Here is a 17,458-nt window from a genome sequence, read left to right as displayed (position 1 = left end):
TTAGAAGTGTTTATGGTGTGTTAAAGGTACTTATACTTATTACTTATTTTTGTTCCTGGAAATTTGCAACTGAGCCCAGATATCCAAATGAGGCTTTAAAACGGGTAACATACATGTCCAAAATAAAAGTAAATGGAAAATAGGCGATTCTTGCGTTCAACTTAAAACTACTTCCATGGCTCTTTGGGACAAAACATGACAACTACAAAAAAGCAATAGGCAACAAACCAAGCCCTCATTACAGTCTCCATTGATAACCTCTTTTGATGCTTTGCTGTCAATTTCAACTGTGTGATTGACATTTTAGTAATTGTTGAGTACCCATTCTGCAATTTGCTGTCAGAAAATGAGGCAAGACTTACTGATAGGTACGCTGCCTTTGCGTGACAGCTGACTTATTAGTAAGCAAACAGTTTGAAAGACAAGGGCAGATATTTTTTATCAAATTATACAGGTACAAAAGTGAATTATATTTGAAGATTTTGACGTTAGGATTAGCTAAAATTAAGTGTTGCTTGTTTCCTATCAAGCTTATCAATTATCCAGAATATGCAATGGGAAAGACTTCGCTAGAAAAGAAAGAAACTAGGTCTTGCTGAATGGAAAAGAATGGAAAACAAGAAACCTCATCAAGATCATGAACTCCTTTCTCGGTGAATGTGGCTTTCCGGTTACACAAATTTTAAGGCATTAGCGTGCTCTGAAATTCAACCACTGATTATCAAACTCACTTTTGAATATATTGGGAAAACTTGAACTTTAACAGATGACAGTACCATACACTCGTCGAAAATCTTTTGACAACCGCCTCCCGAAGTCAAAACCTAGACACACCATTTGAGACGACCGTTATCAAGGTTCTATCGGACACAAATCTATATCAACCACCTGCTTCATGCCGGCTATGGCACACGGCCTCTTAAAAACGCAAGCATTTTAACTCATCATAAACTGTCAAATAACCAGACTCCGTCAAAAATCTCGACAATATTTTTCCCAAGACGTCAAATAAATGCTCTTAATTTTTCACTTTTGCAGTGTGTCTAGATTCCTGTGTGATAAATGGCTGAAAGATCTAATAAATAACAGGATGGCCGGGAGGATTGCAACAGACCAGACCGTTCCCAAGTTTCATCATGCAAGGCTCTAGCTTCGCTCTCAACAGGCTCCCCAGGGTTCTGTTGCTTGGTAAGTTCAGCACAATTTAGTCACAGAGTACGAGCACGACTCCGTGACAGACTTGTAACACAGAAGTGGTGGTTATAGGTTTAATTGTATCAAAGTTCCACGATCACCATACCGAAAGTGGCGATCAGTGCTGGAAAAAAAATTAACGTTTAAAGACAATTAACGGAAGGCCGATATACTTGTAAAAGAATGCCATGTAACTCCCTTCTGTATTAATTAAACTACCTTAGAGCTTCTTTGATTCAGTTCAGTCGGCAAATTCCACGTAATTTTTGACATGGCATGTGTGAAAGTGAGGTTGCTCCAGCAATTTTGGCAACATTGTTGGATTCTTTCACAAAGCTACATATGCGACGCGAAATTGTTGCAGGCATGTGACCTCGTCTACGCTTTCCCCAATTGAAAGAATTATTAATTTGATGGCATAGTATGATTGACAGTGATGGTCATCTTAATAGTCTTTTTTATGGTTGACATTTAATATAGTTTCATTGAAATTGTTTTAAGCTCTTTTCTTTTGTCGAGCTGCTCTGTGTCATGGTTCATCCGCACGCGTTTCACGTATACGTCAACGCACAGCTGGTTTTCAGCTTTTGGCATCTGCCTATTATGTGGTGATGTCTGTATAACACTGTGTACATGCTGACAAGTAACAGTCCTCTGCCTGCTGACAGGCTACGGATACCCTCTGCTTTCAGTGCTTTTGACAGTGTTTGACGTTGCCACTGTGTACAACAGAAAGTCATTGGCACAATGGTGTTACAAAAAAGTGTTAAGGGCGCTTGAGTCATTTCACAGGTAGACTCCTACGAAAATCGATTATTTTTTCTTGTAATTGATTCTTCGATTTACTGGTGCACAGTTGCTTCTCCCACACAATCCCGGACCCCGTGGTCAACAAGACTGCTTAAATACAGTCTGTTATCAGACCAGCAAATTAAGAGGTGCCAATGTGGCGACGACGATCAGAGCCCAAGTACAGATTAGGGAAGGGGGCTTAAAGGGGACCAATGACCCCTGACCGAAAAAAAAAGCCTAATTTAGTGTTTGGAAATTAATGCATGACAAACATGTCGGTTTGTTATGTTTCCATTCCTGCTAGAAAGGAGTTGTAGTTTCACCACTCGTGTAGGACATGAATAGCCCTACCAGTGCCTTGTTGATGTCTTAACTTCCCTTTTCCTAGGAATCGTCTTAATATTCATCCTTGGTACGGCACACGGAAGCATTTTGTCTGGTGGTAAGGCTATTTTGCTTTCTGTTTCTCATTAAACAACCAACGGAAAGGGCATGGTCAACAGTGCTCAACTGACAGAAACACGTATCTGTCTTTAGTCTAGGCCTACTGATAGTTAACATTTGTACGAATTTATTTCTAACTCTTTTTTTCAGTTTTGATTGAAATATCTAAAGTCTCGCTGGCTGGAAGCATGGCTGTTTACCCTTTGTGCCATAAGCATAGAGTTGCCTTAAAACGTGCCTGCTTGAAATACCCTTATGTGTACAATGTTACTGCGTCTAGGCTCGAAGACACTCTCAAGTGCGCGCTCTGCACGTGTTTCAGTGGGAAATTATGAACTGGGTGTTTTCAAGTTTGAGGTTATTTTGCCTACGTAGTGAGGGCTTAAGAGAATTCATGCCGTGCAAGCAGTTGTTTTATGATTTTTTTCAATAAAAAAATCACAATCCAAAAACGATATTTTCATGGAGGACTCGGCCAGTTCTACTTTAGGGATTTGAGATCTTTTGTCCAAATTTAGTTTTGTGACTAGCAGTATGTATACTTTTGATACGATTTATAATGCCCCCCCCCTCCCTAAAAAACAGAATTTAAAGTTCTCTGGATATTTTCAGAATTCAGCTTTGAAGTAGAAAGGGGTGAAGATTTAACATTTGTTGACAGTTTTTTGTTAGATTTTTCAACACAGCATGTCCAATGGGAGGCTTAGAGACGTATGGAGGCGGCAGAGAAACCGGTCCTTTTCCGCAGTTGTGCGCGTACTCACAACTAACACGCATGCCTAAAACTGCACGCGCATGCCCACTTCAACCAAAAGGACCTTTGTGTCTGCCGCCACCATGCGTCTCGAAGTCTCCCATTGAAGTGAAACATACGTTTCTGTAGCTTAGAGGCGAAAGGTATACGTGTTTTCGTAGAGCAAATCACCAATACCGTTAATGGGTGTACACTGTACGTGTGTTAACGATGTTAAGCTTTCCCTTTATCGAGGGGACATGCACGTGGAAAAAGGAAACCCCAATTTCCACTAGTTGCAAGCTTGTCTCGTGATGACTGATGAGACATAACTGCGCGTGGATATACCGTGTTACACAGCACGATACTTTTCTTGGGTAATTCGTGCATGAACAAAAAAGGACGTTGATACAAAAAAATAGTGGTATATGAGTATAGTGAATTAATGCGACATCTTTTGCAGTCTGTTCACGAAACTGTGCCTCGAGATTTGCGCACAAGCGTTTGATCCTGTATTTTAAGAACTTAATTTTTTGTCGGTGTATTAGATTTTTAAAACAGTTTTCATATACAAGGCACACTCAACAGCAGGAGCCAGGTTTTGATATATTAAACAAAGTAGCAATAAATAACAAATGCAGTTCTCATCGCACTTTTCATACAATTCTTAATACTGATTGTGGGTTGTTACTACACAAAACAGTCTGTGACCAAGGCTGGCTTCGCTTCGGTGACTACTGCTACCTTTCCCCTACGGACGTGGCATGTTTTGTGGACGCTAGAGGTTATTGTAAGGAAAAAGACGCTGACTTGGTAAGCATCCATAGTCAAGAGGAACAAATGTTCTTATATGGTAAGTATTGATTTTGGACAGAGTTCTGTAAACTAATGATTGCAAACAGCGGCTCATCCAGCTTTTGGTGTGTGTGGGGGGAGAGGTAATTCAAAAACGATTGCGGCTTGGGGCTCATTCATCAGTATGTTCGGGAGGCATGATTGAAAGTCAAAAGCCTTACTCACGGTCCTAACTTCGTCGCCTTTATTTACTAGTGTTGTTTTCTTAGGGTTTTAGGGTTAATATTTGGTAAACAAATGTCCCGATTACTTCCTTTCCTACTCACCTGTGAAGTAATCTAAAAGAAAACAAATACGATGGTGGGTATGTTGCCCTCCTGGCTCCACCACTGGATATGCCACTGCAGTCGCTGAAAAAAAAAACTATAACATACATGCTATATAGCATTCCAAGATGCGATTACAAGTGTAGAGCCAGTTCGATTGTCCCATGCTATTCCGAAATTAACAGTCGTCTTGCGCGAATTAACAATAAAAGGGTATTAGCAGTATTGAGAAAAAATTAAAATATTGTGCAAATTAATTTTCAAACGCTTTGCAGAGGCCAAATTATGTTGTTTTTATCTTGAAGGGTAAACCTAAACGTGAACAGCATATTAACCCTCGCCCAACTTTGTTTGCTCGAAGAAGACAAGTTTTTCATTTTCTCTTTTAGACTGGACTGTTATGTTGTTTATAACATCCCCAATTGTCCCAATTTTAGTCACAGTCTTGTGACAGAGCAGCCAAGGCTAAGCCTGTTTTCTCGTTATCTGTCATTCTTGTAGAGCCAATAAGCTTAACCATAGTCTTTTAGTGAACAGGCTCCCCATACAGTAACCATTGCTCCAGGAGATACAAAAAAAACGCAAGGAAATGAGCATTTCCAAGAAATCCCTGTTGTGCCATCAAGGATATGCTTTCAAAGAGTTAAGTATATATTTTCCAAGTTCGTTTCATGAAGTGTATTTTTCGAAAGTCATTCATTGTTAGCTTGCTTGTTTTTAAGAGAGATATTTTTCCAAAGTTTGTTTACTGGAAAAAGAGAACTTTCAAATTCGTTCTTCTGAGATCTAAATAGGCCCTATAGAAAGATTGCTTCTATTTTAGGAAACACCTTGATTTTTACCAACCTTTTTTTCAAAATTCGTTTCAAGGAGATTTTTCCGAGCTTGGTTTTATGAGTCATGCTTTCTTTTTGTGAGATAAAAACTCAAACCTGACACCAGGAATGGTATAAATATTAATCCGGAAAAGACATATTGTAAACAAACAAACTCCGTCCAAAAAAATTATGTGAAAACGATTTGTATCCAAAACAGAAACAATGCCTCTGAATATACATGTAGACCTCATAAAGATGAGCTAGAAGGTATGTCCACAAGGTTTTCATTCATGATAAATTCCTGCCCTTGCTTATATCGTAGATAACCTCCATCTGGATCGTCAGTACTGGGTGGGATACACCGATTTAGCCAGTGAAGGTCATTTCTCCTGGACTGACGGCACAGAGGTATTTTTTCTTTTTTTTAAATTTTAGCACTTAAGATTTAATGATTGGTGATCACGTATATTGGCTAAAATCGAGGGCGTGGGCTGTTTAGTATTACCGGGTTTCGGCGCTTGTCGGCCTGCGACCCCACCATGCCCACCTAACAACTTGATCAGCCTGATTCTAAATGATTTTTCATGCATGCAACAACTGTACTGCATCTTTATACGTTTCCGTGGAAAGGAAAACACTCCTCTGATACCACCCACAAAAATCAAAGGCATTATCACTTGCAGTTCTTGTACTGTAATACACGTTGTCCCAGAAAAAAACCAAACCCTGAGGAAAGGGGTTAATATGCCCGAACCATGAGACATGATTGTAATGTATAAGGATCTCCGAAAAGTAGAAGCAGTTTTTTTCCAATGATACCTTGATGGTATCCTTCCTGCCATGCATGACTGAACACATTGTCTTGAAAATGGGGCATCCGAACTCAGTTGTAACACTTTGGATGCGTTCCAGGAGCCATTGAGCAAACTCCCGTCTCCTCCTGAGGTCTCCACGCACAGGTTGGTGGTGGATGTGCTTTCGGTTTGGATGGAACTGCAGGTCTAGCTGCGTTATGCAGTTAAACGAAAAATGGGACAGTCCAAGCCCATTTCTCCTGCTACTGATTCCCCCTTACAATCATATCTCATGGTTTGGGCACATTAACCCCTTTCCTCAGAGATTGCTTTTTTTCAGGGACACCCAGTATATCTTATCTCTTGCTGAGTGTGCAGTGTCCAGTATGTCGGAGAGACCACGAACACGCTCAAGAAGCGTTACTATGGCCACAGATCTACGGTCAGCACCAATCTTCCTAACCATTATATGTATGAAATGACCTTAAAGGGCATAATTATAATCACTAGGCATGGCACCGTAAAGATGCCTTTCGCTTCAACAGGGAGAAGCTTTGGATCAAAAGCCTCCCCACCATAGAACCCCATGGTAATTATATATAACGGGTTTGCCCTTACCCAACGTATATTTATAAGCACTGTATGCTCAGTGCTTGTCCGAGAGCTTGCGAAAAAAACCTCACAAGCTTACTCGGGTGGGACTCGAACCCACGACCTCCTGCTTACTAGTGCAGATGTCTTAACCACTCGACCACCGAGCTTGCCGGGGTCGGCTGGCCGGTCCGAGTCAAATGAAGCAGCGGGTACCGCGAACTATTATCAAGATGTATTTTTGCGTTGGGGAGATGTTAATTATATATAACGGGTTTGCCCTTACCCAACGTACGTTGGGTAAGGGCAAACCCGTTATATATAATTAACATCTCCCCAACGCAAAAAATACATCTTGATAATAGAACCCCATGGCCTGAACATCCAAGTGGGAAACTTCTAAGTAACTCTTTTCTTTCCCTCTCTTTGTTTGCAGATTATAACCCCCACCTCCAACTTGGGGTCCAGTTTGTTCCATTGCAATTGTTTCTTTGTTCTGTTCCCGCCTGACATCCTTTTGTCACTCAACCATGCCTTTCATGCAGTCCCCTTACCTCTTGCCCCTTTATCCAGCCTGCAGTTTTCTTGACCTTTCCTTTTGTCCTCCTGCATTCGTCCATGCTTGGTCGATTCCCTGTTTACTTAATTGTCCTCTCTACTTGTAATTTTGCCTTTGAGAAGATTCTGCTGGGATTGAAACATCAGGCCTTAGCCAATCACAGTCCTCTGTCCAATATTGATTGCAAACTCTATATGCTGTGCACAAAAGGGCTTATTGGTCAAGTGGGTAAGTTGGCACCGCCAAAAAATAAAGGAATAAATGAAAGAAATAGCAATTACGGAAATATAGATGAAAAATAGATGTACTGTAAGTGTATATCATTTTCTCTTACCTCAATATCAATGCATTGCATTACCTTCTCCAAACAATTGGACGAAAAGGTCCGACGAGCTAATGCCACATTTAAACATTTAAACATTTAAACATTTCTAGATCCGCCAATTTGCTTACCCATTTTTTTCCCATTGTTTGATAGAGTAATTACACCAACTGGTCTCCTGGTGAGCCACATGACAATGGCGGTGATGATTGCGTCTACATGGACCCAGGTTTCTACGGACCCAGAGGAAACTGGAATGACGGCTGGTGCTATGGGCATAGCCATTTCATCTGCAAAAAAAGAATTGCTCGTACGCATGTTGGCATGCGCTTTAATGTTACGTAACTTAGGTCTCACGGACTGCTCGGCAGCCGAGGCTGCATCATTTCTTGCCGTTTCAGGGCCCAGATTAAATTAGCATTTAAATACTTCAATGGGTATCCAATTTGAAGCAAGATATGGGACGGAGAGAACCCCCCTGCCTTTGTGTTGGTCATTGTTTGATCAGAATCTCAGGAATTCTTTACAGACTTGGGGGGATGTGTTAGGTAACAATAGTCTACAGTGTGTATAGAGATTGGACAGGTAAGGGGGGTACCCCTCCGTCCGATATCTTGCCTGGTATAGGGTATCCTCTAGCCTCTACAGCTAGTAAAACCAGCAGAAAGTATATCACAGTACCGCCAGGGGCCCTGTTTCCCAGGCTGTCTGGATTTTTTGGGGGGGGGGCACAACAGCCTTACCACGCGCGGCCGGCAGGCCGGGGGAACTCGTCTTTGAAGCGACTAAACCAGTTTTTATTTGCATGAACAGAGGTAGGATATAATGGGTTGTGATTCCATTCGGACGTAGGTTTTTTTTTTAGTTAACCAATTAGCAAAATGTGGCCTCTTCAGAAGAGGTTGCACCAATTACCTAAAGCTTGAAATCGGGGTTATAATGTTCCCATTTCACAAAAAGTCAAACGTCTCGCCATGGTGTAAAACCAGGTTGCGAAAAATTCAAAATTGAACCTGGTCTCTTGAAAGCGTTTTTCCCCAGTTCTAAGTGTTCGCTAGCTTAACCAATGCTACTTCACGAAAGAAGGGATGTTAACGCAAAACTACAAAATAATATTTTCTCTGCCTTTTAACTCTTCTGGAAAACGGCTTACATATTGTCGATAACATGCGCGTTTTTGCCATTGCACTAAGCTTGCTGGGTGCAAAACTGCTATATTTGGCTCTTCGTGAAAACGACAGAACGAGTTTTTCCCCTGGTCTTGCCTTTTATTTTTTATACCACACCTACAGAAGACAACTTTGCTTCTGCAGGAAACAAGCAATGTAGTTTAATTGAACTTTGCGGCAAGAAAATCCTTGCAATTTGGCTAATTTTAAAAAAATGAAACTTTGCATGCATCACATATCCTAGTTGACTTTCAAACAAACCAAACAGAAAAATGAAACCTCATGATTTAGAGACAATTTTTCTCTTTGTGAAATCGATGAGGATTTCAAGCACTGCCATTGAAGCAAAGATTCAAGAAAAGGTGCGCTTGGGAGGGTATTTCATTCGCATTGACACTTTAATTAAACGTGGACGCATTATTACATGTATTTATGGGAGGCACTACTCTGTTCCAAATATAAGGACTCAGACATCCGCTGAGCTCAGATGTCCAGCAGAATGCACCGGATAACTCTGCACGTTGGCGCAACGTCCTCGGTTATCCGGCAGCACATACGTGCGCCCCCTTCGGTGGCAATTTAGCCTGTTTGGTTGTCATTGGTGAAGGAGTTTGACAGGGGTTGGCTTGGTACATTGCAAATGTATCGGTATTATATGCGATTTAAGGACAGGCCGGCATTTAGCGCATAGTTGAAGGCGCGGGATGAAACTAGGGTGTGCTTTGTCTATTAATTACAGTTTGCAAGTATCAATATAAAATTGTTTAAACGTCGACAGAATGGCAACAGGAAAGAGCCGGCGCTTTATTATTGTCAATAAAATTACCGCTGCAAAGACTACTTGCACGCATGAAAGGACATCCGACGTACATGAAACCTGGGGAAGAAATCATGTCTGCACTTTACGTGTCCTTAAAAATGATAAAGGGAACACAAACGGGGCATTTCTGTGTACATGTATACGTTGGGATCGTAGTTGGGGGCATGTTTGGGGGGTTTGGTTACGATCCAGAGATCCTAAGGCAGTGGATGACAGAGACCGTTGTTCTAGACCTTTCATCCTATGTGGTAACTCCAACGACAGTGTTCACTGGTTGCAAAGGATCAGCAGTTCATTATCCCCAAACCGCTCGTAAGACCGGTCATACGCTGCACGAAAGCGAACACAGACGCGAATATGTGACGTCAGATCAAATATTCGCGCTCTTCGAATTCGCAAAAGTTCAACTTACTTCAACTCGAACGAAGGTTTGCTGAGGAAATTTTCTGGACGTCAAATTCAGTTAGCTCTTCACATTTGCCTGTAGGATAAACTGGCTTTTCAGGAAGACGAAAATTAGTGTCTCTGTAAAAATATCTTGAAACAATGAAGGACAGAGAATCAAAGTGGAGTCAAAGCTGAATAAGCAAGTTATCTTTGAGCCAACGGAAGTGGAAACACACGTGGTTGGCCTAACTCTGTGATGAAGGCACCATTGTCTAACACTCATTTTGCTCTAAAATCTCCAATAATTGTGTTCTTTGGGTGTCTAAGAAAATCCTTGCGCAGTTCGTGATTAGCAGACTATAATCGTGATCTTGCACGGTGAATAAGGCATCTATGTGTGGGATTAGATTGCGTTAGAAGAGTTAGAGTTACCGACTACATTTTTTCTCGAAAGACTTCAAACGTACAGGGCACCTTGTAAATATTTTTTTTTAATTGATGAGTTAGTGTACAATGATCGATTTTTTTCTATTTTGTTATTTATCGATGTGTTACTTTGGAGACTTTTCTTTCTGTTTCTTTTGGTTTCCAAAGCGTCAAGCTGTGATGACAAACCTTGTCAAAATGGGGGAGTTTGTGAAAGCGTCTCAAATGGTGGCTACCAGTGTAAATGTAAAGTTGGATACTCGGGCAAGAATTGCCAGCTAGGTATGTTCAGCCCGAATGGGTGTGAGGTATTTTTAATAAAGTAATTTTCTATTTGCTATGCATATACCGTGATTATGTTTAGAAGGACAGGTTCAGAATGGTAAATAAATAAAATTGCGTCCTTTTTGAATGTTAAAATTCAGTCAAGAATACAACACAACTTACAACATCAACCCTGCAACCCTTCCAATATTCACGTTGTTAAAACCTTGGTGTTTTATTGGAAAGTTTCAAAAGGCCACACTCAAGCTGTTGGTGCTTTTCGACCACTAACTAGTCGGGAGAATGATGTATGTTATTATTATTATAACTTTTCCTCCAAAGTTAAATCTTGAATCTGTCAAGAACTCAGTGCTTACAAATATGGTATCTGTGAGTACACAGAGAGAAACACGTTCCCTTCACTGCAACATTGAATCACTCATCATAAAACATTGCAATATGCCATTCTGCCCAAACTACAGATAAAGTTGTAAATACCGGACATCCATGGGCTTGTATCCATTACAGCTGGGTGATATGAAGGTTTAATTTACTTTTATTATTATTTTGCAGATAAATACTGCGAGTCAGATTGGTATCACTGGGGAGACTTCTGCTATTTTTTCAGGCCTGAATTCAAATATTATAGCGATCGGCAAAAGTGGGACGGAGCTGAAGCTAAGTGTCAGTCCTACGGAGGAAATCTTGTCAGCATCCACAGCAAGGAGGAAAACGACTTCATCTTTGGTAATTCACAAATAAACTGCGTGTGCCAAAAAGGAAGGAAGCGAATGATGTCCCTTAAAAAAGCTGTCAACTGGTGGTATTAATTACACAAATGGTTTTTAAAGAGGACATTTTGGCGTGATTTTTGTTGTACCTAATAATCAAATTTGCTTTTGACGACCCACAAGGTTTGTGCTTCTTTCTTGTCTGATCACTGGGCATAACATAAATGAAAGTAACAATTTCATTGCTGGGGATGTTAGTTGATCTGATGACCTGAAAGACAAGCTTGCCAATTTGCAGTATTAAGTGTCGGACATCTTAGTATGTTGCAAAAAGTATCATTATTTGATATATCCCTTTTTCTACCTATCACGAAATAGGCCTACACGGCCTTAAGATGCATTCAGTCGAGTCTGCATCGATGCTGCAACTGTGAACACAAATACTAATAAGGTCTGCAATGAAATTGAATGTTGAAAGAGAACAGTGTTTTTCCCACTGTTTCCGCCAATTCCACAAAGTATATATATATTTTTATACAGATCATATAGGCTACAGTGGTGGTGGAGTTTGGATTGGTTTCACGGACAGAGTAACAGAAGGCACATTCGAATGGAGCGACGGGACAAAGGTAGGAAAATTCTGGAAAATCTCACCAGTGGGTAAACGCTCCTTGCTGAAACAGAGGATGGTCTGAAATGATACTTGCGTCCTAATTTACAAAACAATATTTTTCACGTTCATACATACGTCACAACCCCGTTGAGCTAAACCAGTTTTCGTTTTAGTACGGACAAAAGAATTTGGTGCTGAACGCAGGGAAAGCCAACAAATCCATTAGTTGAGAGGAAGGGGGTTTTTCAGACTTTAAGCTGTCGTCTGTGCGAAATTATTGCTATCATTGACGGTAATAGAGACCTATATCTGACGTCAAAACGTCAAAAACAGCAAGCGTTGATCAGAACGTTCACAGGACCCTATTTTGAAATCAGCATTTATTCCATTGTAGCATGTCAACTTGATTTTTCTTTCCAGATTTCCAGGTTGTATTTTTGATTTACCTTTTTTCCACAACATCGGCGATTCACGATGCAGCGCGCCACCAAGAGTTTGCCACAGACAGGCCATTTTGCAAGTTTACGGTCGGCACGCCGCTGCAATTAAGCTTACTTAGCATGTATCTCGGGGATATTTGATTGCTTGCTTTCTTTGTACCACGTAAAACCATCATCTTAAATACCTAACACCCCTTCGAGATGAGCAATTTGGAATTTTCAACCAAGATAAATATTCGGGAAAAATTGGTTTCCGCGCACAGTGCAGTGAGCGAATGTGATTTTATCTACTATTTGTCCCATAACGCACTGCGAAAGGTCTATCCATTACAACCTCTTGATGGCGCACTGTATGGTGAATCTCCTATATTGTGATTGAAATCTTGCTCGAACTTTGCAAAATGGAAGTACACCGTAGAGTTATTTTTTGGTAGAATTCTCTTTCTAAGACGATTTCAAGAAACTCAATTCTGAAATCAGACACTAAAAATCAAGTGACTTTTTTTAAAAAACCAAATTTGAAACAGTTCTACGGAATCCAAATGGTAATAACGTCATTCCTGTGTATTCGGTAATCCACGTTTAGCTATTTTTGTGAATAACACATCTCATTTTTTCTTTATAAATTGTGTTTCCCATGAATGACGCTGGGAAGCTAAGAGATGATAATACGATGCAGAAACCAAACCTAAAATTAAAAGGTCATGTGGTTCGCTTTGGAAACCCTCGCCCAGCCGACTTCGGGGAACTGTGCATTAACAAGGGAATAAAAGTGTGTGATTGGCCGGTATCAAACGTGTGTTTAAGACCGGCTCAGTAGAATGGACGCCACTAACACCCGAGCCGCAGGCAAGGGCATTATTAGCGCTCAGTCTCCTGACAGGGAAATTTATTCCCATTCATCAATACCTTTTAGTTGGAGAGTCAAAAGAAGTCTATCTAGTGATGGCTTTCCTAACATCCCCGTTCAATTTTTGATATCTTCCTTGTGTGTGTCGTCCAAAAGAATCTCTTTATATGGACTTGGCGGGAGCGTGCACACGGACTCTTGACCAACAAATCTTGACCAATCAGAATCGTTTAAACCGTCTCATATCCAGGTACTAGGTGCCAGCCCGTGATTTACGCAGCAGGCATTATCACTTCTCAGCGGGCATTATCAAATGTTAACACACAGTCAAGTTGCACGTTGTTGAATAGGGAAACTGTCTGAGATCATGATTTTTTCACCACCCACCCCAAAAAACACTCGTGCATACAATTTTGAAAATCATTTACAAAAGATGAGTAAAAAAACAAATTATGAAGATTCCATCTCCATCAATATCACTCATATGCCTCATCGATTTTTTTTTTTAAATTTTCACTGTAAACTGATAAAGTTAGTTGGATTTCCTCTATACCCCAACCTCAGTCATGTAATTTATCGGGAAGAAGTCATTTGTTGCAATGCTTTTGTTTTTGATCACTTGCTTACAAGCTGTAACGGACGTTGTGTAATTTATCTGACAGAAGAGGTCAATTTGTTGCAAGGCATTTGTCTTTAATGTCAAACAAACTTCTTTCATAATTCAGAGCAGAGGGGATTTTTTCTCAGATGTTCATTAAAAATAATATCAAATTCCAATACATTGCATGATATTGTGAGACAGAGTTGTGCTGGCTTTCAAGGGTCCTCCTTTTAACTATCCAGCAATACATCGGGCGTCACAAACACTGTTTCCTGACATGAATACACGCTTGGGGAAAGGCATGAGGCCGATCTCGCTACAATCAAACCCCCGTTTTCATTTACCCTTGTATTCCATAAGAGCAATGACCCTCTAAACTATGCACGCAGGATGCAACATCAAGGACCAGTGAAGTATTCGTGTTTTGCAGGCAGATTTTTCCATCTGGTGCCCCCGGCTGCCTGTCAAAGCTTTGAACGAGGACTGCGTCCGCATCGAACCCGTATTCTTTAGTGCAAAATGGTGTGAAGTTCCTTGCGGGAAGGAGTACGGTTACGTGTGCAAGAAGCCTGCAACATGTAAGAACGCATCTCCTCGTTGGACAGACTAGACAGACAGGCCCCACGAGGGTAGGAAGAAATTAGTGGGTAGCATCGCTCTCGGAAGTTCAAATTAGAGGTCGTAAAAAAGCTGATACATTGTCTACCTTGATTAATAAACTTGCGTTTCAAGCTCAGCAACAAGCTATAAATGTTAAATACACCCAACACAGGACAAAAATTATCCTTTCGCGGACATTCGACCATGAAGCATCAGCTCTGTTAAAAAAAATACTACTAGAGAATCTAAAAGATAGTAAAATTATCCAAGAATTTCATGTAAAATAGCTTAACACATAAAACATTGTTCACACAAATTAGATTTCTATATTATGTTTACGTGCACGTGCACCGATTAAATAGCAGTTGCTTGGAATTTTAAGGTTTTCTTCGAAATATCTCTCAAAGTGTGTCAAACAAAGACGTGTCAGAATGGGGCTACTTGCATTGACTTGGTCAATGACTACCAGTGTATCTGTCCTGACGGCTTCGAAGGAAAAGACTGCGAGACCAGTAAGTTGCCAGTCTTACAAATAACCGTTTAACTTAATTTCAATTCATATTCCATTTATTCAAAAAGGGGCCGAATTAACTGCATCCACTCTTTTCAGGTTTATTTTCAGATGGCTACCTGTTACCTGCTACCAATGCTAGCACTGAAGCTGCTGCCTGATGCACACCTGTACACATTGTGTTAGGACCCCCTCTCCAAATGATACAATTATAAAACCCATGTCTAGCAATTGAACATAATTTCAATTTCAACCCAAGTAAATCTTGATATAAGCACACGCAGTGTTGCCCATTGACTCGTCTATGGAGGGAGATCTTGATATAAGCACACGTAGTGTTGCCCATTGACTCGTCTATGGAGGGAGGAACTTAATGAAAAAGTGCGCTTCCTTGTGTTAGCCCCACAATTCAGATAAGAGATATTAAAAACTGCGCTCACAAAGCACAATATCCCACATACAAAAACCACAGCGTTACAAAATATTAATATTTAGAACCCAGCAGTAGCGAGCTAATATATACGTTTTTAACATTTCTGTTTGTCAGACATTGATGATTGTGCCGTGAAGCCATGCTTAAACGGAGGGGTTTGCGTCGACCTGGTCAATGATTACCGATGTGACTGTATGAATGGCTACGAAGGAAAAGACTGTGAGATCAGTAAGTATACATGATGCCACATGCCTTTCCGATCACATCAGGAATTTCCTCATTACTGGACCGTTGCCAAATGGCTATTTTATATATTAAAAAATCGTGTGCAAGCCCTTTTCTGTTCTTTTGCGGCTTTCGTTGGGAACTATAAGAAAAATTACACCGACGCCAAAAAGGCAGAAAAATCGCATCAAGTGAAAATAGAAATGTTAACAGTGCTTATATCCTGTCAATAAGAATTTTTATTTCAATTAATAATTTTTAGATACGGACGACTGCGCACTGATAACATGCAAGCTTGGTCGTGTCTGCGTGGACGGTATCAACTCGTATTGCTGTGTCCCTCAGTCTTAAATATCGACAGAGCAATGTATCCAAATGAACTTACACCTCTACGAATATTATCAGATCACAGCATATCAAAGACCAAGAGACTGTCAACTTTTCAGTATTCAAATGCAAATAAAAATAGAGAAGAATAGAGTCAAATCAAACCCCCAAAGAACTGAAAGTCTCCAATTAATTAAAAGATGTCACAGTTTCCTATAGGCCTATATGCTGTATCCCCGGAATGGAAACTCATAGCGGAAGATAATCTTTTATTTTTTATTTGTGTTTCAATTAATCAAAATTGGATTTCACGTTTCCTAACAGAACTGCCGGTTATTGTATATCTCTCTGACTCTTTGACACCCGAATTTTGGGGGTGTAGATAAAATTTCCAATTTAGTTTTTAATTAATTTGAAACGAATATGCTCTTAAAAAACCACCAAATTGGCGTTCAAATTCTGTGCTGCTTTCGACGATTGGATGAAAACTGTATAACGAAGTTATATGTTACCACCTATATACAATGCTTGAATCAAGGAAACCGTATTAATCTATCAACACTTTTATTTTCCACCTTGAAATGGAACAGAAAGTCGGTGATTTATAGTAAGAAAAAGCAGACAAAAAAAAAAGAATTGAAACCCTCGACAAAATACATTGAAATTAAAACAGTCTTATTGAGCAAACGTCAAACCGCAAATGTATTTATAATTCTTAACAAATAAAACATGTTTCATTCAAAGCAAATTGGAATTTATTATATTTTATTTTATGAAATCGGGTTGGTCTTTTTTAATGGATTTCTTTATATACCGATTGGCGCACTACTGGGTCATTTAAATGACCAAGTCTCTTGAAACATGTATTGCTGTACTTCCACGAGTTTTGATGATGGAATTTGTTTATTTATAGTTGTACTCGTTCAAGTTGCAAGTCCTTTACCAAAGGGCTCTCTGCCCCCTATGTGCATATGCAAAGCCTAGCTGGGACACTAATTCTGAGTGAATTCATTAGTGCTGTACTCTGGCGTGATCGATCGCTTATCCCTTATCACTAGCTAACTAAGTCCTTATCTACGCTGTTCGATATCTTTCTTTATGTCGCCATTATGTGCTTCAAATTGCTGGAACTGAAATTCACTTCAGCCACTTTCAGTCACACTCGGCCATATGGGCAACGGACCCAAGAGGACCGGGGTCAAAGGTCACCTGTTGTTGAAAATTAGGAAATAATTTTTTTCTGAAAGTCTTTATCCAATGGAGGACAATTTTGGTCAGTTAGTGTTGGAGCCTGAGTCTCATACAGGGAGTCCACAGTATTTCACAAAATGTTACCTAGTTGTCATACCAGTCGGTGAAAACCATAAACCGTCTTCTTCCACCGCATTCTTCTGCCAATTTCAGCCCTACTCGGTCAGATGCTTCCTTGTCCAAGACCCTGCACAAAGGCCAACGGTTCTTCCCGGGAGATTTAGATCAGAGATCACTCAATGGTCAGGAGGGATCAATGTCAGGAAAATGAACAAAATGGCCTTTTCCTTCACTTTTTCAAAAACTATTTTAGCCAAAGAGTGGCAGCTATAGGCCTAGTGGGCGCTTCGGATGCTTTTTTTGCAGATTTAAGAAAAGCTCACTTTGTGGTTAGCGTGTGGTTATCTGGGGAAAAAACGAACTTGCTTTGTTTGTTCACTTC

General features: G+C 40.3%; 1 protein-coding gene across 1 annotated transcript; it reads left to right on the top strand.

The window, feature by feature from the left end:
* Positions 1-1,031: 1,031 nt before the first annotated feature.
* On the top strand, positions 1,032-16,513 carry LOC110980581 (macrophage mannose receptor 1-like). The gene is made up of 12 exons (XM_022237411.2): positions 1,032-1,188; positions 2,375-2,428; positions 3,867-4,016; positions 5,425-5,510; positions 7,525-7,678; positions 10,339-10,452; positions 11,008-11,181; positions 11,706-11,794; positions 14,100-14,247; positions 14,677-14,781; positions 15,328-15,441; positions 15,701-16,513. Exons 1-12 carry the CDS (start codon positions 1,137-1,139, stop codon positions 15,787-15,789), a joined length of 1,329 nt encoding a protein of 442 aa, XP_022093103.2. The 5' UTR covers positions 1,032-1,136; the 3' UTR covers positions 15,790-16,513.
* Positions 16,514-17,458: the final 945 nt, after the last annotated feature.

This window comes from Acanthaster planci, linkage group LG10 (genome assembly GCF_054643075.1).
Source record: "Acanthaster planci isolate LZ-2023a linkage group LG10, COTS_SCS, whole genome shotgun sequence".
NCBI lineage: Eukaryota > Metazoa > Echinodermata > Asteroidea > Valvatida > Acanthasteridae > Acanthaster > Acanthaster planci.
The sequence above is the reverse complement of the archived record's forward strand: the minus strand, read 5'-3'. Positions and strand labels throughout refer to the sequence as shown.